Source organism: Carcharodon carcharias, chromosome 26, assembly GCF_017639515.1.
Source record: "Carcharodon carcharias isolate sCarCar2 chromosome 26, sCarCar2.pri, whole genome shotgun sequence".
Classification (NCBI taxonomy): Eukaryota; Metazoa; Chordata; class Chondrichthyes; order Lamniformes; family Lamnidae; genus Carcharodon; species Carcharodon carcharias.
Window position 1 is genome coordinate 33,884,828 of NC_054492.1, and position 26,165 is coordinate 33,910,992.

At 44.4% G+C, this 26,165-nt stretch overlaps 1 protein-coding gene across 1 annotated transcript in view; it reads right to left on the reverse strand.

Annotated features, from left to right (window-relative positions):
• ticrr (TopBP1-interacting, checkpoint, and replication regulator) overlaps positions 1-5,043 on the reverse strand; it is a 47,117-nt gene extending 42,074 nt beyond the window's left edge. Inside the window, exons 1-4 of the mRNA XM_041174905.1 lie at positions 4,432-5,043; positions 1,716-2,037; positions 810-1,045; positions 141-381 (exon numbers count right to left, since the gene is read on the reverse strand). Coding sequence (XP_041030839.1) covers positions 141-381; positions 810-1,045; positions 1,716-2,037; positions 4,432-5,043 — 1,411 coding nt within the window. The remainder of the gene's footprint in view (positions 1-140; positions 382-809; positions 1,046-1,715; positions 2,038-4,431) is intronic.
• Between the last annotated feature and the right edge of the window lie 21,122 nt (positions 5,044-26,165).

A 26,165-nucleotide genomic window follows, 5' to 3' on the forward strand; every position in this document is an offset into this window, starting at 1 on the left:
CATTATCTTATTGAAATGGCAGAGCAGGCTCAAGGGCCAAATGGTCTACTTTTGCTCCTATTTTCTATGTTCACATATCCAAGAAGAGGAATGAAATAAATTTCCAAATTACTGCCCAAACTATGCTTTGTTTTCCTTACCTGAACAGGTTTGACATTCATCAGTGATATCAGAGAACAGACTTAATGCTCTGCCTACAACTTCCGAGGCCCCTGAAGACATTGCTTGGTTATTCTCAGTTAAATCTGTCTTCAAGAGAAGCTCCTCAAACTCTGGTTCTTGTTCCCAGGAGATCAGTGTGAGCACTGCTGTGCCACTAAGCAAAGGAGACAGTACTCCTGTACACGACGGCAGGTAACTATTCAACTCCATATCAACAACCTGGAAAAATATGAACAACAAATACCACATTGATCTCTTTCAAGATTCTTAAATGTTTTTCCTATCAATTTTCCAAATAAGCAGGCTCCAATATGACTAACTGCTAACCAGAGCAATGTGAATAATCAAAACCTGTTATGTTGGAAGAGATATTACCAAATATCAGTGTAAATACATCATATCTCCACTTCTCTTTAGCTCTGAAGTCATACAGACTCAAAATGTTAACTGTTTCTCTCCCCACAGATGCTGCCAGACCTGCTGAGCTTTTCCAGCATTTTCTGTTTTTATCCAGCATCCACAATATTTTGCATTTATCATTAATCTTTTGTCCAACAAGTGACAATTAAAATCCCAGGTGAATAGATGGGAACACAACATACAATTAATACATATCTTGAAAAACTAATTTAAATGAAAATACCCACCAAATATATGTTTTTGCAGGCCATTTCCTCTAGAAGTCGTTGAAGAAGGTAGGTCTCTTTAGTTTCCTTCTGTTTGGCTCGTTGTAAGATCCAAGCATGTGTTGACAACCGGTCAGTCCTTTGCAGATCCCAATCTTTTACAGCTCCTTTTACTATAATACTTGCTGGCGCAGTCAGGTGTTTCTGACTACAGGAAACTGGCTCCAAAGTAATAGGGCAGCACACCTTCTGCTCTCCTGCTCAAGGAGGAACAACAAAATAATTTTACAAATTTCCAACACACAAAATAATAAAGTGGAGCCTCAAATGGAAGAGTTTGCATTTAAATAGTACCTTTTTTATACCTCTCAGAAATGCTCCAGAGCTCTTCACATTCAACGAATTATGTTGAAGGACAGTCACTTATGTACATAAGCTCAGCAACCATTTGGCACACAGCAAGAGGCCAAAAACAGCAAATCAGATAGCCAGTTGACACGCTTTGGTGGTGTTGGTTGCAGGAGAAATGTTTCCCTAAACAGTGGGAGAACTACCTGCACTTCTCCAAATAGTAAAACAGGCTCTTAGAACTCCTTAAAAATGTGAGAACCAGATTTGACATGACATTGGATTTACATCCTGTGTGGTGTCAACTGAAAAAGTGGAGTGTTTTATATTGGAAATTTGATTCAGATTGATCCCCAACTATAGATTTACACTGCAAGTTAGCTTAGATAAATATTGCAACTGCAGCCCAAGTAGTGTTAAAATGTCTCAACTACCAATTTGTCAGGTTAACAATATAAACTGAACTTAAGATAGGAAATGCTAAACCAGAATTAAAAAAGTATACTATTCTAAAGGACCATTATGTACACAAAGCACACTTTCAAATTTGACAATGGTGGGAAAAGGGGTGATAATCACCTTGTGTGATAGTCAGTAATCCTTGCTGAAGAGGAAACATCTTTCGATAGGAACTTTCAACATTCACAATATAATTCATGCTGCAATCGAATGGAAAGAGAGCACCCACTGTTTTCCTCTGTTTCGCATACTCCTTTGCATTTATTCCATTCTTCTCAAAAGCAATCTTCTTTAGGCCAACTTGGGAAGTTTTGCCCAATAGTACAGCAGAGTCATTAAGTGTAAGTTCCATTAAAGCAGCAAATGGAATTAAACTTCCACCAACCAAGCGCATCACTTCAGAGACCATCTTATAGCCAATATGATCAGAAGCTCCAATGAACTAGAGGAAAAGAAATCAAATCTAAGTTCTTTCATAAAACCTAGCATACAAAGTATAAAAGCACAATTTGTTCACAGCAAGATCCAGCAAACAGCAATGGGGTACAATGGGATAATGATCGGACAAACTGTTTTATGAATGTTGGTCAAGGGATAAACATTGGCCAGGCCAAAAGAGCTTCCTCTCCCCACCCACACCCCACTGGTGTTTAAAATACTACCCTGGGATCTTTTACATTCACCTGGGTGGGGCAAACAGAGCATCAGTTTAATGTTTGCCAAACCGTCAAATTTAAATAAAACCAAGTAGAAAGTAAGAGATAGAATTGTATATAGGATGAAGTTGCTAGGGTTTTGAAAGTTAGATTGGCTTGGACCGTCAGCTCCAGGGATCCACAGCATGGACATGTCCTTTAAGGCTACAGTGCTGTGCATTCCTGGGGTGAATTAGAGGCCAATTTCTCTTAGGCAGTTCCTAGTCAATTAGAAATCAAGGAAATCAACAGGAAATAATTGATGCTGTGACAGCAATTTGCATGCGTGACAAAATACAAAATCCAATGTAACAAAAATATTAGCCAATCTCCAATAGTGCTCTAAGTGAGAATGCACCACTTTACAGCAACACAAGTGTGATGGGGAACATGAATAAGGATTGCACTACACGGAAGACCTATTATAAATATTGCTTCATTGCATTCTCAGAACACCCTAAAGTATTTCTTATGCAATGAATTACTTCTTGAGACGCAATAAGTCACTTAGGTAAATACAGCAACTTATATGCACATAGCAATATCTCAAATAGCAATGACCACCAATAGGTTTTTACATTTGTTGGTCGAGGAAAAATGTTGGCAAGGATACTCTGCTCTATTTTCCAATTGCTAAGAACTCTTCAACATTCATCTGAACAAGGAGCAGATATCCTCAGTTTAATGTTTCACCTGGAAAGATACATATGCAGCAGCTGTAAATGTTACACTGGCTGTTGTAGCACATTCCTCATTACATTTTGATTTGATAGAACAGAATCTGGCCAATGAAGTTACCATAAATTAGTAGCCCTAATAGTCTGTATTAAAGAACAATTACTTTGTAAAGGAAGTAGGCAAACATGGCAGCCATATTGTGTATATCAAGATCCCCAAAACAGTCACAAGATCAACATGCAAAAAGAACTTTGACAGTATTATAGTTGAGGGGAGAAGTTTGGCTGGGACAACAGAACTCAGTGCACTTCCACAAATGGTGCCACAGGAATATTATTTTTCACGTTAGCCTGAATTGGCAGATACAGCTGAGATTTAACCTCTTATCTGAAAGAGGGCATCTCCAACAGTACAACATTCCCACAATACAGCACTGGAATGTCAACCTAAATTATGTCAAGGCTTGGAGTAGGACCTGGACCATGCCTGGGGTGGCTTTGGAAAGGGTGCATACAATAACTGCCTGTACGCTTGAGACTTTCTACGACCAGCAGGCACTGCAGGGAACAGCGTGTTTTATAGATGTTGAAAATACGATCAGTTAGTTAGATTCTTTTTGGTTTTGCTAGAACTTTGTTGCATATTTTGGCATCTTTTAGTTTAATTCAACCATGTGTTTATTTCTTGTCCATCAGTGGTTACACTTGTACTGATTCTTGTTTGGTGACACTGAAGCATCTCAGACCTCCCTTATCGGCCCATAAAAATAGGCCCACAAATTTGATTAGGATAAGAATGCTGCCAACTATCAATTCTTGTTCTAAAGTTACTGCATTCTGCTGCTCAGGTCGTCAGGTTAAGAGATCAATAACTTGCATTTATACAACACCTTTAATTAGTGAAACAACTGAAAGGACTTAAAAGCAAATACTGTGGATGCTGAAAATGTGAAATAAAAACCAAGTGCTGGAAAAATTCAGCAGGTCTGACATCTGTGAAGAGAGAATCAGAGTTATTGAGTCAAATATCACTCTTCGGAACACAAGAAGCCACACTCGACTCAAACCATTCACTCTCTTCACAGACCTGTTGAGTTTTTCCCAGCACTTTCTCAGGTGGGGCACCAAGCCACAAAGGATATTTTTTTTTAAAAAAGTGACCAATAGTGTGGCCAAAGAGGTGGGTATTAAGGAGGCGAGGGAGTTTAGGGAGGGAATTGTAGGCCTTGTGGTTTGGGCCGTTGACAGGTCAGCGCCAATGGTGAAGTAATTAAAATCGGGGATGCGCAAGGGGTCAGGGTTGGCAGAGCGCAGTGAATGCCCAGAGCTGTCGATTGCAGAGAGAGAGAGAGAGGGTGAGCCCATGGATGGGGTTTAAAACAAGAATGATCAAACATTTTAAAACGGACCCACCAAGAGGAGTTAAAATCGGGCGCCCTGTACGCCCGCAGTGTTGCTCTTTACCTGCTGCAGCTGCTGGGTGTCCACCCAATGCAGGGCGATACTGTGGCTGGAGAGCAGGGCCCGGACTGGAGCCGGGATGATTTTCTCCGCCAGTTGCTGGCAGCTGTGGGTCGCGGGAAGCTGCAGAAAGCCGAGTAACTGAGCCCGGGAGTGCGGGCAGGGAGCGAAAAGGAAGAGGGAGCTCCGAGGCCGGGGTTGCGGGGCCTCGGTTCCCGACCCCCGGCGGCATTTGGCGGGGGAGGTGATGTCCGGCCGGTCCCACTGATAGTCCGACAAGGCCTCGATCAGCGCCGTCTGAGTAGTGGCGGCGGAGGAGGACGAGGAGGAGGCGGCGGCGCTCCCCCGCTCCCGGCCCGGCCCCACCTCCCGGCAGAGAGCTTCCTCCAGCTCCTCCAGGTGTCGGAGCCGCAGCTCCCTGAAGCCGCGGCCCCGGCCCCCGCCGCGGCCCCTGGCCCTCGCCGCCGCCGAGTCGAAGAGTTTAAAGGCCCAGCGGACATTGTGGAAGCCGGAGCCACGGGCCGAATGCAGTAGCACCCGCAGCGCGGCCAGCCGGACCAGCCCGGCCTCCGAGGCCGCCGTGTCCACCAGGAAGGCGATGTTGTGAGAAGCCATGGCCGCTGCCGGAGTCCGGGGGGCCTCTCTCACTGCCTCCGGCTCCGCCGCTCTCTCCGAGCCGCCGCCATTCTCCACATCTTCAACCGACAATTCTTGGCGCCCTTTTCATCTCTCAAAGCTGATTGGTTCCAGTACCTTCGTCCTGTTCGCTTATTGGATAATGTTCCGAACGCTTCTCTCTCCTTATTGGTCCAAATGTCCGCATTTGCCTCTCGGTGATTCGCTGAAAGACACAGATCCCCGTCGCTGATTGGCCACATTGGTGCGCAACCGCATATATGGACAACTGATTGGATAATGTACTTCGACGGTTAACCAATAGCCATCGAAGTAGCTCTTCTTGATTTCCGATTGGATGAGCCGACTGTAAACAACAAGGCCGGGCCAATGGGATAGCCACGTTTAAAATGCACTGTAGATGGTCCTTTTAAAAAAATATTTAAATATTGCACACGGGGCAGGGGATGACACAGAAACTCATTTGTACAGAGCAAGTTCCCAAACAGTTGATAATGTTGTGATGTTGATTGAGAAATGAATATTGACCAGGACTTGACGCTGCTTTTCTTTGAAATATTAGGACCTTTTACCTCCACTGAGAGGGCAAATTGGCGTTAGTTTAACATTATCCAAAGAAGGCACCTCTGACATTGCAGGATTCCCACAGCAAGTGGGATTTGAACCCACAAACTTCTGACTCAGCAGGAAGAGCACAGTCAACTAAGCCATTGCTGACACTTTCCCATATGATCAGCACCAGAGGCATAAAATACAACTGGCTTCTGAGCCTGAATTGGGGGTGAAAACATAGAAACTTGATCTTAATCCATAATATCGTTAGCTATTCTTTTCATCATTTTAATCACAATTTCTTGTGCTTTCTCTGTATATCCTCGGTACCTAATCTTTCACATATGTATCCAGCTCCCTTTCATACACGTCAGTTGCTTTTATGGCAATCTGGAGCAGTGTATTCTTCATTCTTGCAGCTTTTTGGAGGGAAGATATTTCCTCTGGATTCACTTTGAACAGGCTTAGTTCAAATTCTAAGATGGCAACTCATTTGAGATTCCCCCACAGAGGCAAGGGTCATTCCCCCATCTACCCTTCAAATTTCTTTCATTATATTGTACACCTCAATCATGTCACCCATTTCATTATCAGGGTTAAAATTCTCAACTGCCTGAAATCACTGGCACAAAGAAAAATGGTTGTGGTAGTTGGAGGCCAATCATTCAGCCCCAGGACATTGCTTCAGGGGTTCCCCATTGCTATATCCTTATAATCAACATCCTGGCAGCCACCATTAAGCAGAAATTGAACTGGACCAGCTACTAAAATGGTACAGCTACTAAAGCAAGTCAGAGGCTGGGTATTCTGCAGCAAGTGGCTCACTTCTTGATTTCCCAAAGCCTCTCTACCACCTAAAAGACACATATCAGTAGTATGATGGAATACTTGCCACTTGCCTAGATTGGTGCAGCTCCAACAACACCCAAGAAGCTTGACACCAGGAACTAGTGTACTTGATCAGTGCTTCATCCAGTGGCTTTAACATCCAATCCCTCCACCACTAGTGCACTGTGGCCACACTGTGCACTTTCTACAGTAACTCCCCAAAGTTTCTTCAGCAGCACTCTATAAACTTAAAACCTCCACCACCTAGAAGGACAAGGGCAGCAGGTGTATGGGAACACCATCACCTCCAAGTTCCCCTCAAAGTTACACACCTTGGACTTGGAAACCTAGAGCTTTCCTTCATTGTCACCAGGTCAAATTCCTCGAACTCCCAAAGAGCAATGTGGAAGCATCTTCACCACACAGACTGCAGCTTTTCAAGAAGGCCCACCAGTGCCTTCTCAAGGGCAACTAGAGATGAGCAACAAATACCAGCCTTACCAGCGATGTCCTCATCCTGAAAATAAATTAAAATAATAAATCTTTCAAAGTCCAGGCATGTTTTCAAGAATTCTTTTATTAATCACTGTCGCAGAAATATTTAACATGCAACATTTAAATGTTTAGTAAAAATATATTTTTATACATATTACATTTGAACTTTTATTTGTAAATTTAAAATAAACTTTTTCTATCATTATCGGGACTGAAACCCTATATAAAGCTACACCAATCCATTGTTTCTGAACCAATAATCACTCTGCACATGCTTCCCAAGAGTACTCGGGTACTAATTCCAGCTCAGGCTGTCACAGTTATTTAGTGAAGCAGTCTATTCTATTCATCCTCAGGCTGCATGATCATTCAGCCTGTTAAAAAATGGAGCCAGACAAGGGAAGTGTTTGTAAGGAACTTGTGCAGAGGTTGTGCTCACTGGCTGGCTCCCTGGCTACTCCCACTCTCAATCCCACTGATTCTCCATTCTTTTCCTGTGAATTAATGTTATGGCATCATTGCCTTGTACATGCAGGCATTGCACCTCCTCTGTGTCCCAAAGACAACAAAATGATCTTCTGTAGTATTTTACTGGGTTGGCACCACTACTTTAATTCTTTCCTGACATCTGTTTATAGATGGTGAAGCATGGCAGACTTAAAGCTATAATGGCTGAATTATTGCCCCAAAATGGGATCATGTGACATCTTCCCAGTGAATTCAACAGTTCTGCCTCCAATAGAAAAGCAATACAAAAGCACAGTGTCCCTTTTGGAGGGCCACATTTCCGTTAACCCTTTCTTTTCTGTACCTGGCATGTAGGTGTTTAAAGTCTCTGATAATTTAATCCGAATGAAACAGTGGCAAATTGGTCTGGTGCTACAGGGCATTTGTCTTATTAATGACTAATTGGATTAAAGCCCCTACTTGACATGCACAGAGTGACAGCTCGGATGGGAATGAGGCAACCCCATATGTCAGTGCCCCCAAGGAGAGATCTTACCTGGACAGGATGGGAAATGCTCACTGGAATTAAAAACCCTTTGATAATAAGACACTTCGGTCCAAGTCCATCTGAGCTATTGGCACAAATAGGATTTGACAAGTACACTATCTATTTGGTCAACCTATATGAGTGAAGCTTTCTACTGTACGTCAAACAAATTTCTGTATGGAATCATGTGCATTTTCCTTCCTTAATTAAAGAGACAGTGTGCTTTTTTTTCCGAGTTGGTGAACAAAGCTGAAGTGCTTTAGGATTAAGGAGAAGCAGGCAGCATACATTGTCAGTCTCTGCAAACTGTCTTTAACTGGAACTTATGCAAGCAATCTCATTCTATTTACCCTCTTCTTAATCATTCTAAACAACACAATTTAATCCTTGCAGCTTGTGTGAACAACCGAGAATCAAATAATCAAGTGATTCTCCACTATAAGCCCTACAGACTCTTTCTCTTCCATGCATTCTAATACTGAAATCATCTCTAACTCTAACTCATCCTTTCATTCTTTCCCTAAGGCCTCAAGATTTTAGAATTCCACAACTCCTTCAACCATCGCTCCTGTTGCAATCTAAAAGTCGAGCTTGGCATCATTTAATCACCACTTAATGAACTTCCTCGCCTCTCCTGGATAGTCTCATTTTGGTTCCTGCTGGGCACAAGCCTGCAGAGTCACTCAGAGAGGTCACAAGATGCGCTTGATGTGGAAAATGGGAAAGTGTCAATGTAGCGCAAAGGAATCTTTGCTCTTTATCTGACTTGGGTGTGCTTGAAGAGACCATGTAGAAGGAGCCTTATTTGGGATCCAACCTGTGCTGTACTTGACCTGAGAGCGTTTGATTGTCAGTGCAGAGGGAGCTTTAATCTGAATCGCAGTCATGCTGTACCTACCTCTGTACGCTTTATGAGGCAGTGTAGAGTGAGCTTTACTATACTGTGCTATATCTGATCTGGGAATGCTTGAAGCTAACACTAGGTGTCTGAGAAGGAAAGCGTTCCATTCTTCCACCAAATATTTTTAACTCTGCATAACAAAGGCATGAGAAAATAAAACAAAACAAATAAACCCAATTGTAGTTTTAGGATGGGCATCTCTTTAATATTGATGTACTTGTTTGAGGAAATGGCCTGCTGCTGATATGGTGGAAGTAATTAGTGATGAGGGGGCCGCCTCTCAAAGATAATGCATTTGCTTGAGTAGCAGATAACCATCAGGCGCAATTAGCATTGGGCACGGATGATGTAAATAAGGGCACCTTGTTATTTTAATTGCTGCATTCAAAAAGACTGTGTATTACACAAACCTACTGTAATTATTTTGATTTCATTAATTTTTGACATGAACACTTCAGAACTGTAAACTTTGAGGCTGTGTTAATTGAAAGGCATGAAAAATTTAAGCTGTTCACTAATGGCAATGCATTTTATATTGGTGAAAAAACAAAAGTTTCTATTAATATTTTAGTCCGGTTTACATTCTGTGGCTGGGAGAGCCTGTATAAAAAGCTCTGTTGGCCGCAGGGTACCATCTGTTCCTGGGCCTTCGGTTGATGTCTGGGTTGCTGTCCCATATTGGATGATGCAGGACAGAAACGAAATGGAGGAGCAGCTGGCATCTGATAAGCCACATTTCTGAGTGTTGAGCTAAAACAATAGAGAGTGCGGCTTAATGGTGGTTGGATGCATACTGTGGTTGAAGTGGATTTAAGCAATGCGAAAATTGGATTGAGAAACTACATATATTTAAACTCGTTCTATCAATTTTTGCGCCCATCAAACTGACAGATGCCAAGTTAGTGCTGAACTAGGGGCAGCCTTGCTGCTTGGCCCAAGTTCACTTGAGACTCATTTGAGATTACTAAAACTCATCTCATATTGGACTATTGTGGGCAGCGGACAAAAGAAAACATGCATCCTATCAAACGGGGCATGATTTGAACCCAGGTCTCAGAGGTGAAAGGGCACTGCATCAAATTTTTACAATATATTTATTCTTCTATTTGTGAAATCAAAAATAAATCGGAGTTTAAAATGGATTTTTCTTTTGGCCTGCTGTTTTCTCTTTCTTCTCTTTTTAATCCATTCCCTTTAACTCCTCAGACTCTCAATAAAATCCAATCCCGTGCTTTTCAGCAGTTTTAAATTCCCCATTCAAATGACAATTCTTCAATGTAAGCCCAAACAATAATTGTCAGTAGAATAGTCAAGCATAAGCAGGCATCACACCAGGATCTTGCCCTCAGCTCATGTCTGTACTAATACAGCTTCCAGAAGATGGTCACTGATGAAGGAGCAGGAACCCTGGCGGATCTTTCTCCCCCTTCACCCACCAGTTAATGGCACTGAGGCCAATTGTAGCACCACAATTGCTATCCTGCCTGAGATGAGGTACCAGAACACCAGAGGGAAATTGAACCTGGGACGAGCAGTTGTTTCATTAACAAAATGGGACAACGTATTGAGAAAATCTAGTTCGCGCACCTGTGGTTCCTCCGAGCAACAAATGGGAGATCGGATAAGATGCTGCCTCAGGCAGTTTCATTCTTCAGGTACAAGTGGTGAGCTAAGAGAATAAAATCCTTAAAAAGTTATGTCATTTCCTTGTTCCCAATCTCTTAATGAATGGAACTATGTATTGAGTCAGTAATATAGAGCAACCACCAGGTGGAAGCAGACAGTCACTGCTCCTGTGTTAGCTTCATAACAACGCCCAGGATAAGTAGGTGCAGCTCTGGGTGACATTCAAAAACACACCCTCCTTCTGATTTGGTACATTATAAAAGTCACTTTATTTGCAAAAAAAATCTTAAAACTGTAGAGCCCACCTACTGCTGACTGAACATAGTATTTTCCTGGTAAGTAGCACACAGAGTGCCAACTTTGATTGGATATCTTCCTGGAGGTTTCATTATGGTTTTGGGCCTCCATCCGGTGAAAAAGAGTCTTTTGTTTAATATTTCCAATATTTTTACAACTCATAAATAAAAGCATTCCAAGAAAATGACAAAAAACATACAGGGGCCTCCTGGGTTCACCTGCCATGTGGGGCCTGTGTCGCTGCTAAGAGCCTGGCAGCATCCCCAATCTGGTCCCAAGTGGGCAGTTAATTGACACTAATTGGTTACCAGCTGCTGCTGGGTGGGTAGGCACTTCCATTGCTTGCCTGTCTCTGGCAAGATTGGCCGGGGCGAGAACACGTCAGGTGATTGACCCAACCTGCCATTTTCTAAATGTCCTCTTCCACCCGCCACCAAGGCTGCCTCCTCATGGCTGGTAAGATTCCACTCTTTGCCTTCATACTGAGAGCGAACAGTTAATGGCAACAGTGAGTAAAATCCACACAGTGCTGAATGCAGAATGTGAGAGAGAACGATACAGAGCACAGTACAGCAAGGATGGCATGGAAGCACAGTACTAGATACATTCATCATTAATCCTTATTTATTATTTCCTATTGCTCGATTTTTGTAAAACTTAGGCCCAGAATTTTCACAGGAATCGTCCTAATTGCCCAGTGTAGATTTAGAGGAAGCTTAGCAGGACTCCTACAGGAAGAACATCAATGAAGAGTCATAAGTACTTGAAATGTTGACTCTGTCTTCCTCTCCACAGATGCTGTCAGACCTGCTGAGTTTTTCCAGCTATTTTTGTCTTTGTTTCAGATTTCCAGCATCCGCAGTATTTTGCTTTTATTTTAGCCAAATAATAATAGACGGCTGTTTACACCATTTCTTTGCCCAAGTCTCTCCGGTGGGAGATTGGAACACTCGCATGGAAATTTAGGGCCTTATTTTGTAAGGTATTCTTGTTTACAAGATGAGGAGTGTTAATACAAGGGTTTAGAACCTCTACACGCACAGACACACATACATTTCAGGCATCCCCTGTCAGCATCAAATGGGTCTAAATAGGTAAATTGGAGATTACATTTCACTCTATTGTAACCCAACAACAACCTCAGGGGAGGCCTTAATTTCCACTCCCTGCACCAACCACCTTTATTGCCTCTCTGTGAGAGCTCCAGTTTACGGTGAGTCAGGGGTCTAGAACAAGGAGACATAGAGCTAGGGTTAATTGTTATAGAATTAGGACAGAGGGCAAGATAAACTCCTTGAACAGCAAGTTGTGAGGTTCTAGAGTGTACTACCAGAGTTAGTTCTTTCTGCTATTGTATTCAAGTCACACTTTAAGAATAGATTAAACAGGTGGTTGAGCAAAAAGGGAATGAAGGGATATAGAAACATAAGAGCATAAGAACTAGAAGCAGGAGTAGGCCATTCAGTCTTTCAAGCCCGCTCCACCATTCAATGAGATCATGGTTGATCTTCTACTTCAACACTATTTTCCTGCACTATCTGAACAGACAGCCAAGAGTTCACTCCAGAGATTGAAACACATAATCTCAGCTGTCATTTTCAGTGCAGTACTGAGGGGTGAGATACTAAATTAAGGTCCCAACTGCCCTATCAGTTGACTATAAAAGATGTGAAGAGGAGCAGAGAGTTCTCCCAGCACCTTGACCAACATTTATGCCTCAACCAACATCATTAAAGTAGATTAACTGGCATTTTATCTCATTGTTGTTTGTGGGACCTTGCTGTGCAAAAGTAAGCTGCCCTATTTCCTTACTTTACAACAGTGACTAAGCCTTGAAAATGATTTCATTGGCTGTGAAATGCTTCAGGACATTCTGAGGTTGTGAAAAGTGCTATATCGCTGCAAGTCTTTCTTCTTTCAATCCTCTGTCATGGGGGTGGGATTAAAGCTGAACCTGATTTTCCTCTCACCCTCACACTTGCATCAGGGGCCTGTGGATAAAGATCAGCAGCAAGAACCTGGCAGACTTTCTTTGCCTAGCAAGTTTAGCAAACTCTGAGGCTAATTGTAATGCTTCTTCTATGATTTTAGCTGATGCAATTCAGATTTAGGGTGGAGATTCAGCATTGGGTGTTTTTCAAAATTTACTGCTATGTCCTTCTCATGCATTCCTTTTGAAATAGGTAGATGTCTCGCAATATAAGCCTGTTATCGTGGTCTTGGTCTCCATTGGATACCAGCAGCTAGACAGTTGGGAATTTGAAAGGGCACCAGAAGGAAGTACAACTGGTTTGGTGAAGGGTTGTGGTGGTGGTTGATAAAAGGAAGTGATCAGAGATGACCTTGTCTGCAATTTGACATGATGGAAATTGCGAGGCCACATGAATGGCAAAGTCAAGCTGGTGACCATGAAGATAAAAGCAAAAAACTGCGGATGCTGGAAATCCAAAACAAAAATAAAAATACCTGGAAAAACTCAACAGGTCTGGCAGCATCTGTGGAGAGGAATACAGTTAATGTTTTGAGTCCGTATAACTCTTCAACAGAACTAAGGAAGAATAGAAAAGAGGTGAAATATAAGCCGGTTTAAGGTGGGAGGTAGAGCTGGATAGAGGGCCAGTGATAGGTGGAGATAGCCAAAAGATGTCACAGACAAAAGGACAAAGAGGTGTTGAAGGTGGTGATATTATCTAAGGAATGGGCTATTAAGGGTAGAAAGCAGGATGAGCAAGGTACAGATAGCCCTGGTGGGGTGGGGTGAAGGGAAGGGATCGAAATAGGCTAAAAGGTAGAGATAAAACAATGGATAGAAATACATTTAAAAATAATGGAAATAGGTGGGAAAAGAAAAATCTATATAAATTATTGGGAAAAAAAGTGGGGGCGGGGGATCAGAAAGGGGGTGGGGATGGGGGAGAGAGTTCATGATCTAAAATTGTTGAACTCAATATTCTGTCCGGAAGGCTGTAAAGTGCCCAGTCAGAAGATGAGGTGCTGTTCCTCCAGTTTGCGTTGAGCTTCACTGGAACATTGCAGCAGGCCAAGGACAGACATGTGGGCATGAGAGCGGGATGGTGTGTTGAAACGGCAAGCGACAGGGAGGTCTGGGTCATGCTTGTGGACAGACCGAAGGTGTTCTGAAAACCAGTCACCCAGTCTGCATTTGGTCTCTCCAATGTAGAGGAAACCGCATTGGGAGCAACGAATGAAGTGGACTAAATTGAGGGAAGTGCAAGTGAAATGCTGTTTCACTTCAAAGGATTGTTTGGGCCCTTGGACGGTGAGGAGAGGGGAAGTAAAGGGGCAGGTGTTGCACCTTCTGCAGTTGCATGGGAAGGTGCCACGGGAGTGGGTTGAGGTGTAGGGGGTGATGGAGGAGTGGACCAGAGTGTCCCGGAGGGAACGGTCCCTGCGGAATGCCACCAGGAGGGTGAAGGGAAGATGTGTTTGGTGGTGGCATCATGCTGGAGTTGGTGGAAATGGCGGAGGATGATCCTTTGAATGCGGAGGCTGGTGGGTGATAAGTGAGGACAAGGGGGACCCTATCATGGTTCTGGGAGGTGAAGGAAGGTGTGAGGGCAGATGCGCGGAAGATGGGCCGGACACGGTTGAGGGCCCTGTCAACCACCGTGGGTGGAAAGTCTCGGTTAAGGAAGAAGGAAGACATGTCAGAGGAACTGTGGCATCATCAGAACAGATTCGACGGAGGCGAAAGAACTGAGAGAATGGGATGGAGTCCTTACAGGAAGCGGGGTGTGAGGAGCTGTAGTCGAGGTAACTGTGGGAGTTGGTAGGCTTGTAATGAGTATTGGTGGACAGTCTATCACTAGAAGTTGAGACAGAGAGGTCAAGGAAGGGAAGTGTCAGAGATGGACCCTGTGAAAATGATGAAGGGGTGGAAATTGGAAGCAAAATTAATAAATTTTTCCAGGTCCAGACAAGAGCATGAAGCAGCACCGAGGTAATCATCGATGTACCGGAGAAAGAGTTGTGGGAGGGGGCCGGAGTAGGACTGGAACAAGGAATGTTCCACATACCCCATAAAGAGACAGGCATAGCTGGGGCCCATGCGGGTATCCATAGCCACACCTTTTATTTGGAGGAAGTGAGAGGAGTTGAAGGAGAAATTGTTCAGTGTGAGAACAAGTTCAGCCAGTCGGAGGAGAGTAGTGGTGGATGGGGATTGTTCGGGCCTCTGATCGAGGAAGAAGCTGAGAGCCATCAGACCAGCCTGGTGGGGGATGGAGGTGTAGAGGGATTGGACATCCATGGTGAAGAGGCGGCTGGGACCAGGGAACTGGAAATTGTTGATATGAAGTAGGGTGTCAGAGGAATCACGGATGTAGGTAGGAAGGGACTGGACAAGGGGAGAGAGAATGGAGTCAAGATAGGAAGAAATGAGTTCCGTGGGGCAAGAACAGGCTGACACGATCGGTCTGCCGGGACAGTCCTGTTTGTGGATTTTGGGTAGGAGGTAGAAGCGGGCCATCCGAGGTTGGGAGACTATCAGGTTGGAAACTGTGGAAGGAAGATCTCCAGAGGAAATGAGGCCAGTAACAGTCCTGGAAACAATGGCTTGATGTTCAGTGGTGGGGTCATGGTCCAGGGGCAGGTAGGAGGAAGTGTCTGCAGATTGACGCTCAGCCTTTGTGAGGTAGAGGTCAGTGTGCCAGATGCATCTGTTCTGATGACGCCACTTTCAAAAACAGTTCCTCTGACATGTCCTCCTTCTTCCTCAACCGAGGTTTTCCACCCACGGTGATTGACAGGGCCCTCAACCTTGTCCGGCCCATCTCGCGCACATCCGCCCTCACACCTTCCTCCCCCTCCCAGAACCATGATAGGGTCCCCCTTGTCCTCACTTATCACCCACCAGCCTCCGCATCCTCTGCCATTTCTGCCAACTCCAGCATGATGCCACCACCAAACACATCTTCCCTTCATCCCCCCGGCGGTATTCCTTAGGGACCGTTCCCTCCGGAAGACTCTGGTCCATTCCTCCATCACCCCCTACACCTCAACCCCTTCCCACGGTACCTTCCCATGCAACCGCAGAAGGTGCAACACCTGCCCCTTTACTTCCTCTCTCCTCACTGTCCAAGGGCCCAAACACTCCTTTCAAGTGAAGCAGCATTTCACTTGCACTTCCCTCAATTTAATCTACTGCATTCGTTGCTCCCAATGCAGTTTCCTCTACATTGGAGAGACCAAACGCAGACTGGGTGACCGCTTTGCAGAACACCTTCGGTCTGTCCATAAGCATGACCCAGACCTCCCTGTTGCTTGCCATTTCAACACTCCACCCTGCTCTCATGCCCACATGTCCATCCTTGGCCTACTGCATTGTTCTAGTGAAGCTCAACGCAAACTGGAGGAACAGCACCTCATCTTCCAACTAGGCATCTCACAGCCTTCCGGACAGAATATTGAGTTCAACAATTTTAGATCATGAACTCTCCCCTCCATCCCCACCCCCTTTCCGATCCCCCCCCTTTTTTTCCCAATAATTTATATAGATTTTTCTTTTCCCACCTATTTCCATTATTTTTAAATGTATTTCTATCCATTGTTTTATCTCTACCTTTTAGCCTATTTTGATCCCTTCCCTTCACCCCACCCCCACCAGGGCTATCTGTACCTTGATCATCCTGCTTTTTACCCTTAATTAGCACATTCCTTAGATCACCACCTTCAACACCTCTTTGTCCTTTTGTCAATGACAACTTTTGGCTATCTCCACCTATCACTGGCCCTCTACTCAGCTCTATCCCCCACCTTAAACCAGCATATATTTCACCTCTTTTCTATTTTTCCTTAGTTCTGTTGAGTCATAGGGACTCAAAACTTTTACTGTATTCCTCTCCGCAGATGCTGCCAGACCTGAGTTTTTCCAGGTATTTTTATTTTTGTTTTGGTGACCATGAACACGAGTTGGGGAGTATGTGTGGAGAGAGATATTGAGGGAGGAAAGGAAGTCTATGAACTCAGAGGAGAGAGAGCGTGATGCATTGAGATGAAGGTTGCAATCACTGAGGATGAGAAGTTGCTCGGTGCAGAGGCTGCATGTAAGCAACCTCCTCAGAAGACTGGGGAAGTATGAGAACATTTTCTGTGGTCTACTCCAGCTCCTATTTCTTATGTTCTCATGTTCCAATGCTTCAGCACCCCTTGACCTTTCTACTCTCTTGTGGTCACCCCAAGTTTGAGACCCTCTTAGATAAGCCAAAAGCTTCCCCCATGTTTCTCTCGGCATCCTCTGAAATGCCCTTTGAGACATTTGTTTCTGTCCCCTCACAAGCAGCAACCCCAAAGTCCCATCCTACTCTTTCACTAATGATCTCCTACTTAGAACATCTCAGCTTGTTTCACCCCCTCACCACTCATTTAAAATGCTCGTTCTCTACCACCCAACCTAGTATCATAAAAGTTTTTCACATTTTCCCACTCTTCCTAATGGGTTGCTTACATGCAGCCTAATGCTGCAGTTAAATACAGAAATTGGCAAGTTGGATTTAGCTTTCTGATGCACTGTCAGTATCCCCGGTTTTAACTTCCCAACTCATTCCCAAATGCACATGCTCCTGCGCAATAAAATTCAGCCCTGTATGTCAAATTGTGAGGCGCCTGTGACTGATCTTGTCTACTGAAAATTCCATCACTTCAGACCATTGTTACAAGTGATATGCAAAGCCGTGAATTGATATGTGACAGGTGCTGGTACCAGGTATCCATTGTCAGTAACTGGTTATAACCAGTCACCAGTTGTGACTCCGTTTCCTATTTCAAATGTAACATCTATTTATAGTGAACACATTAAAGATTTCTGCACTGTTCTGTGATGCTTCAGCATTTATAAACATTTCTCAACATTTTCCTGATCTCCCAGTGGGGAAAGGCATGTTGTGATACTGAACCCTTCACATCTAGAAGACCCTAAACTACAGAGCAGTAGCAAGACCACATTATGCTTCAGTTGTACAGGGCACTAGTGAGACCACATTTAGGGTATTGTGTATAATATTGGTCATCTTATTTAAGGAAGGATCTAAATGCATTGGAAGCGGTTCAGAGAAGGTTTACCAGTCTAATATCTGGAATGGCTGGGTTGTCTTATGAGGAAAGGTTGGACAGATTAGGCTTGTATCCGCTGGAGTTTAGAAGAGTAAGTTGTGACTTGATTGAAACATATAAGATCCTGAGGGATCTTGAAGGTTGGCTGTGGAGAGGATGTTTCCTCTTGTGGAAGAATCTAGAACTAGGGGTCACTATTTAAAAATAAGGGGCCGTCCATTTAAACAGAGATGAGATGAAATTTTTTCACTCAGAGAGTTGTGAGTCTTCGGAACTATCCTCCTGAAAAGGTGGTGGAAGCAGAGTCTTTGAATATTTTTAAGGCAGAGGTGGATAGATTCTTGGTAAGCAAGGGGGTGGATAGGTTATTGGGGGTAGATGGGATGCAGATTTCAGGTTACTGTCAGATCAGCCATGATCTTATTAAATGGCAGAGCAAGCTCGAGGGGCTGAATGGCCTACTCTTGCTCCTTGTTCTTTTGTTTGGATCATGAAGTTCCCAGTCTGTATAGAGTTCATTAATTTCAGACAGGGCATTGGAAGAGGGACTATAACTGACTTCCAAACCCTTGAGCTAGACTGGGAAAATATCGGCTAGGGTATCCACTCCTGGTCACCGTAGGGTGGCCATTTCTGCAAAGCTCAGATGTGAGTTTAGGAACAGGAGTAGGCTATTCAGCTCCTTGAGCCTGTTCTGCAGTTCAATGACATAATGGATAGTCTGTATCTTAAATCCATCCACTTTCTTTGGCTGCATGTCCTTTTTATAATGTTTTAAACGTCAGGTGAGGACTGGATCTTGATAAAGGGCAGGAATTCTGGTTGAGGTCTACCATCTGTGCTGGGACCATGGACTGACACTGAATGAAGTTTCCCTAGCCTGTATGCAATGGAAAGGACATTTGCTCATTGGACCCTTGCTGATAATCTAGTTTTTTGTACAGAAAGATTAATGTGGAAATATGTATACACCTGAATTCCTGAACATTGCTCTGTGTGCATGGGAGGGAAGCAACCATATCTCCTCACACCTCAGTGGGGATGAAGCTACAACCTGGAATCTGGATCTGGTCTATGGCTTTTATTTCACCTAAGCTGAAATTGTCACACCTCCAATAGGAACTATGATCTATTTGAAATTTTATACTTGATAGCTGGGGACAGTTAATGGATCAGGATTCCAGAGGTACCTGGAGCCAGAACTCTTTATTAGTAAAATGAAATAGTACACTGAAATAACACTGTTAGGCTGATTACTGGAGGGATCATGTTTTTAAATTTTCGTTTGTGGGATTTGGGCATCCCTGGTGAAGCCAACATTTATCGCTCATCTTTAATTTCCCTTGAAAAGATGGTGGTCAGTCGCCTTCTTGAATTGCTGCAGTCAGTGTGGTGTTGACACATTCACAGTGCTATTAGGGAGGGAATTCTGGGATTTTGACCTAGCAGCAATGAGGAAATGGCAACATAGTGCCAAATCACAGCGGTATGTGACTTGGAGGGAACTTGCATGTGGTGGTATTTCCATGCATCTGCTGCCTTTATTCTTCTAGGCAGTAAAAGTCGCAGGTTTGGAAGGTTGGTCAATGTGACTGAAAGAAAGGAAGAAATGAAAGACTGATTGCACTTATAATGCATTTTGCCAAGTCTCTCAGAAATATCTCATCAGAGTTTCACAGACAACTATACAGCTATGTAAGTATATAAGCAACTATGCACATAGCAAGAGTCCACAAACAGCAATGAGATGAATGCTCTGAGGGGAGGAATGGTGGCCTAGATATCAGAACTCCTTGCTTTTCTTCACATTGGGAATGGGATATTCCATGCATACACACAGATTGGTCTGCTAACCAATCAGGTACTCCGTATCATTCAAGGATGCTCTTCAATGGTAAAAAGTGACCAGTTATTCCTCAATGCTCCTTGCCTGATCACTCATCACTATTAATTGTGCTGATGCAGACATTGGGCTTGGAATTTGTGTTCATTTTTCCTTATGTTTTAAATATATATTTTTAATCAGGCTGTTCCTGCACAGCAGCTCTTGCATAGGTTAGTTTCGTGGTTTTGTGCCTGACTTTATTTCACGGGAACTAACAGTAAGTGAATTGTTTGTTGCTAAACTGGTGAATATTAATTTTAAAAGTACAAACAACTATCAAATCAAGATTACACTATATGACTACAGTGACTCCTCCCTCTCCATCCCAAACCAATAGCATTCACATTAATGTGATAAGATATTTAAAAAGGCCCAGATTTTGCTGCCAAGATAATAATGTGATGTGTTATTGTTAATATGAAACTCGTTCAGCAGCTTGTGGCGAGGAAGGGATTTGGTATAAATTGCGACTGCCACAAGATGCTGTGTCATACTGCAGTTAGCCTTATGATGTATGGCACAGAAACAGGCCATTCAGCTCACCTAGTTCATGTCAGCATTTATACTCCTCATCTAAATCAGCCTAAACTTCTATTCCCTTTCTCCCTCATATTCTCTTCTAGCCCCCACCCCATTAAATGCACCAATACTATTTGGTTTAACCATTCCCCATCAACCTGCCCTGAGTGTAAACAAATTGCTGCATTTACACATTAATTGCTAATTAAATTAATTATAGTGGCTCTGGCAAAGATTGGAAGGTGGCAGCCCAGCGCAAGTGAGGCCCAAGTCTTCCTTGTGAGACCTGAAGGAGAACTCCTGCTCATCCTGGCCTGAAAGGAAACTTAAGGTGAAACTTTTAAACGTAACTTCTGGGTCTCTTCTGGCCCATGATCCAACTTGTGACATATTTGCCTGATGGAGGAGCTGCCACTGCTCTGCAGCTCAGGACTTCTACCAAAATGATTGAAAGGACGAACAGACTGGGTCTTTTTTCTTTTGAGAAGAAAGAAGTTTCCACTGGGGAAGAGTATAACTAGGGGCAGCCATCAATACAGGATAGTCCCAAGAAATAGGCAATTCAGAAGAAACTTCTTTATCCAAAGAATGGTAAGAATGTGAAACATGTGATGGGGAATGGTTAAACCAAATAGTATTGGTGCATTTAATAGGGTGGGGGCTAGAAGAGAATATGAGGGAGAAAGGGAATAGAAGTTTAGGCTGATTTAGATGAGGAGCATAAATGCTGACATGAACTAGGTGAGCTGAATGGCCTGTTTCTGTGCCATACATCATACATAAAATGCATGTAATCTTACATAAAATTGCAGCTTATGTCCTGACATAATTGGACTATATCTGGATATTTAAAATAGGACTCCCCTCCCTTCCAAGAAGTATCACACTCTCCTGCTCAAAAGAACAAGTTAAGATCAAGACATGGTGAGAAGGCAGTGGGGAGGGAGAGAGTAAGTGTCTGGTCTTATTTTAACTTTTCTTCTCTGCAACCTTCCATAACCTCTGCTGTCTGGTTTCCCCTGCATGGGGGCAGTTAATTTTGAAGCCTAATTGTCTAGGTGCCTAAATGAAAAATGCCCGCCTGAGAAGCTTGAGAAGCAACTGGTGATTATGGTACCATACCATTGTAAGTCATTGCCTTCATGACAGGAACCCAGAAATATTGGCCAGAACTTTACCGCAGGCATCAGGACGCCAATGTTAAGGTAAAATCTTACCACGCAGGCAGCCTCCTACTTGGCTCTCCATGATGCCTTCCCAATCAGAAGGCTGGCAGCTCTGAAGCCTCTGCAGCACCATTGGAGAGATGGTCACTGCTAAGGCAGGTAGGAGAGCTCAGGAGCAGAGTCAAATAGATTTTTTTTAAAACTTTAAATCATCAGGCTGAATGTTGGAGGGTATAACCCTCCAGGGAGATCATTGGGCCGGGGCAGGTGCCATCCCCGCCCATGACTGCATTTTGTGGCATTGAGCCTGGCCCCACCAGGCTGCCACCTCCATTTAGCTAATGGCCTACCCATTTGGAGGGGATAATATCACCCTGTCATTGATAAAAGCACCATAAAACTGTCTCTAATTAAACTTTTAATTATGGCTATCGGCTGCCTGCCTCCTTGGTGCACGTAGCCTCTCAGGTCCAGCTGTTGTTAGAATGCAATCCAACATGGCCCTCCCCCACCCCTGCTGCGATGTTGCTGGCTATAAACCCCCCCCCCCACCCAACCCCTTCCCAGTCCACCTCCCGGAGGCCTGTAATATCATGGCCGATATGGTTCATGAACTCCTGCAGATTATGGGAAATATCTAAAGCTTCTTGACAGCCTCTAGCTTTTACTCAAAGGTCAGACTTAGAAGGAATGTCCATTGCTTTTTCACTGGCCTGGGGCAAGGTGTTGACAAAGAAGACTCCATAATTAATGAGATTTCACCATCTGTAAATACTTTAAATTCTTTCAAAATTCTCCAAATTAGCAACTGTAGAAATGGGAGTTAGTCTGAAGTCAAGTCTTAAAGTAGCCCGAATTGGATCACTTAACATCAGCTGTAAAACCCCTGAACCTTCTCCACTCTTGAGGACATCAGATGCGGACCACTTCACAAAATGACACGGTAAGTATGGAGGAGCAAGTCCATTCTGCCATCTTAGTTCATTCATCCAGAACTGTTCTACCGCTCCTTCTTTTGCAGCATCTAAATAATTCCAAGGTTTTCGCTTTCACACTTGCAAGGTAATCAAGGCAAAGTCAGCGGGAAATTTAATCAGTTGTTTTGCCAGCTTCTTTATTGCTTCTCATTGTAAACTTAGTCTGCCATCACAAAGAGACAATGCTTTGGCAACCACTGATTAGTGCATGCTCATTTTCTTCTATTTCACTGTCTCAAGAACAAAGCACTGAATTAGTATATGTTTCCTTATAATTATATGTTCCCAAACTTATAGAATACAGCTGTCATTTTGGGGATTCTGGTAGACCTCAGGTGGAATTCTCCCATCTAGGACTAAGTCCCGAGGCGGAGGTGGAGACAGGGAGTGTTTCCCACTGCAGACACTGACGGGAGGGGAGGGAGCTGGCCCACAGCCCTTCTGGACAACTTGCAGCAGCATTATGCCCTGCCACACAATAATGGGCTATCGCATTCGAGGAAGTGTGAGAATTGAACCAAATTGCAATGTTCAAATGGACGCAACATGCAACTCCTCTCAAACCCATGTCCTGTTCTCTTTGTGCAGGAGAAGATGAGGCACAACCTGAAAGAATGGGAGAAGATGGGATGGGGGCACCACATCTGAGACATCTGACAGAGTTTGAAGAGAGGGCAGCTCAGCTGGCAGACATGGAGCGGAACCGGGCATCCACCCAGTAAGGATCCATCCATGGTATTGAAGTGAGGGTCAAATGTGCCTCCATGTTGGGGGTAGTTCATGCTGTCATTTGCACTCTCCTCTCTCACAGGTGCCATGAGGAAGAAGCCAAGGCCCAAGGAGGACGCCTCACTGTCAAGTCTCAGAACCAGCCCCAGCCCAGAGAGGAGGCAGCAAAGGGGAGAAGAGGAGTGTTGCATACCTGTAGAGGCGTCACAGGAGACACGTACACCCTCTACCAGCCCAGGGATACACAACCCGCTGGGTATTAGTTGTAGCTTAGGCAGTGTCTCACAATCTAGTGGTCACCACGCGGACATGTGCCTGCAGCAGGAGGCAGCAGGTTCAGCCGAGCTCCCAGGAAGGCTGCTGGGGAAGGGGCACCTGCGCGGTCCAAGTCCAAATACGAGCCTCTCAGAATCGGCCTTCAAACTTATGGTGGAGAGTCTGAAAGAGGCTGAGCTACATCAGGCAAAGGTGTTGGAGGCCCTCAACAGAATGGCACGTAAGTCAGAGAAATCCATCTGCCAGTTGGCTGATGAAGTGGTGCTATCATGTGTGCATACCAAGGGGAGGGTGCGCACATCACCATGGGGAGGGCAGGAGATGCCATGGATACCCTGGTCTGGCAGAACACCCAGTTTCTGCTGGAGATGTGCGCAGATAAGCATTCCATCACGGTAGCCATAGTTGAGTTCTTGCTATGGCAACACAAGAGGGGGGTGGGGCACCTTGATCTCCCTTCAGGTGCCCCTTCACCTCAAGGAGTCAGGCCAGGGCCCGCTGGTGCACAAAGGGAGGAGGAGCAGCAGCTGGACACCCCTGGGTCATCCGCTCAGGCATCTCAGAGGTTGTCTGCACCCTCCGAATCCCCTTTGCCTGTGACTCCTTCAACCTCTTCCTCTGTCACTGCAGAGGGAGTAAATGGCCCACAGGAAGCCAGCTAAAGGAAACTGGGGCCCTCCAGGCCACGGATCTCCAGAGGATGGCCGCTGAAGTCATCGAAGGCAACAGGGCAAAGTGGTCAGCAGGCTGCCTCCACCCCAGCTACCGATGTTGGGGGAAGCACCTAAAAGAAGTGGTAGGCAAAGTAAAATAAAGAAATTTTTATCACAAATTGTTGCGTTCATCAACAAATATTGTCACAAATTTAACCTCTGTAAATATAATCACTTTCACTGCATAATGTGTACTTTTTTTTTTAAGTGTCATTCTTAAGGATTAGCGAGCGCACCCCCCACTTCCTAAGCATCTCTCCTACAAGCAACTGACCCCACACGTGATTCTGCAGGGAGCAGTGCATGTGGCAGGGCCTTTCAGAACCATGTGCAAGCACCTTCCCACTTATGCAGAGCCTACGTCCATCAAACTCATATCACTGGTCCTTAGTCAATCCTGCCTGCTGGCATCCCTTTCAGTTGTCCACCTGATGACCTGCATCTCCACCCACGCACTGATCCAACTCCTATGCAGCATCAATGCCTGTCCAGATCGAGGCTCTGCTCACTTTCAAATTGACCAACATGGTTGTTGTCACGTATTTTCTGCCCTCCCCCATCTTTTCCCCTCCCACAGTCACCCGCACCCTTTCTCCCATCACTATTGACAACCTCCTCACCCAAACCCTTTTCCTTTGAGAATGTCCAGGTGAATGTGTACGTTCCCTTCCTACCCGAAAATCACACTCTCGTGCACACTGACCTAGCCCAACCTCCCCTTGCCCACCCTCTGAGTCTGTGGCTACCTTTGTGCCCCCACCAACAACCCTTGCGCTCCTTCACCCAATACCGTCAAACTCTCATCCTCCCTCCCTACCAACTCCCTCTACCCCCAGTAACCATAACCTTACCTGCCTATCATGCCCATCGTAGTTCACTCCCCAGGAGTCAATGGCAGTGAGTGTCTCCTCTTATTCATTTCAAACTCTAAATTCAGATAAGTAACTCCTTTTTATACTTTCTTAGTTCACTGGCCAAACTCACCTTATGACACCAATGGTGAAACAAACGTGGCAGTGACAGTGACATTGAGGGCACAGTCAATTCATTTTGGAGGATGCATTTTCTACGAGCTTACAGTTTAGAAAGAAACATTGTACAGTATAAAGCTGTGACACATTATTACTATATTGTGATTTTGTAATGGCTCAATGGGTAAATGCTCTTTCCACATAGACCAAAACAGTGCCAGGTTCTCTCTTGATTATTGTTGAGTTAGCCAATTGTTATTGGCCTCCACATTCCCTGGAACAGGGAAGAGAAAAATTCAAAGCAAAAGCAAAATACTGCAGATGCTGGAAATCTGAAATAAAAACAGAAAATGTTGGAAATACTCAGCAGATCAGGCAGTATCTGTGGAGAGGGAAACAGGATGATGGCCCTTAGTAGAATTCCCTGGCCAAAGAAGGGGGTGTAGAGGCGAAGATGATGGAAGAATAACTCAGTATCGTGCCAAGCCCCAAATTCATTGAGGTGGGGGTTTAAGGGGATGAAGCTGAGGCCTTTGCTGAGGAAAGATTGTTCAGAGTCAGAGAGGGGAAGGAGAAGAGGAAGGAAGGGAAGTGGAAAGGGAAGGGAAAATTGAGCCAAGATTCTCACATCTGATCTCTATCCCGTGATGCTGTAAAGATTGTGGGTGTCAAATGAGGCGTCCAGGGCTAGTGGCTTTTATTGACCCCTCACAAGTCAGGATCACATCTGAAGAATCATCATTTGGATAAGGCACCAGAAGGCCTGTACAACTATACCTCAGGAAAGATCGCAGCACCTTCAGGAGAGGAGGTGAGAAAAACAAAAAACAAGAATATGTGGAGATTAAATCTATGAAACAATGGATTTCTTTTTAGGGTATGATAGCTGTGTTTTTTTTTCCTTTTTTCCAATACTTCACTGTTATTCCTAGTTCCTTCTAAACTTTGTGCTGTTTGAGACTAAGGGGTTGCAGCAGAAGTCCTTTTCTCAGTGCTGTTGGCTAATGTTGGCTATTAGCAACAGTAACCTGGTGACACTTCCCAATCCGCTCTTCCCTCCTTGCTGCCATGACCATGGATCCTATCCCCAAATCACTTATG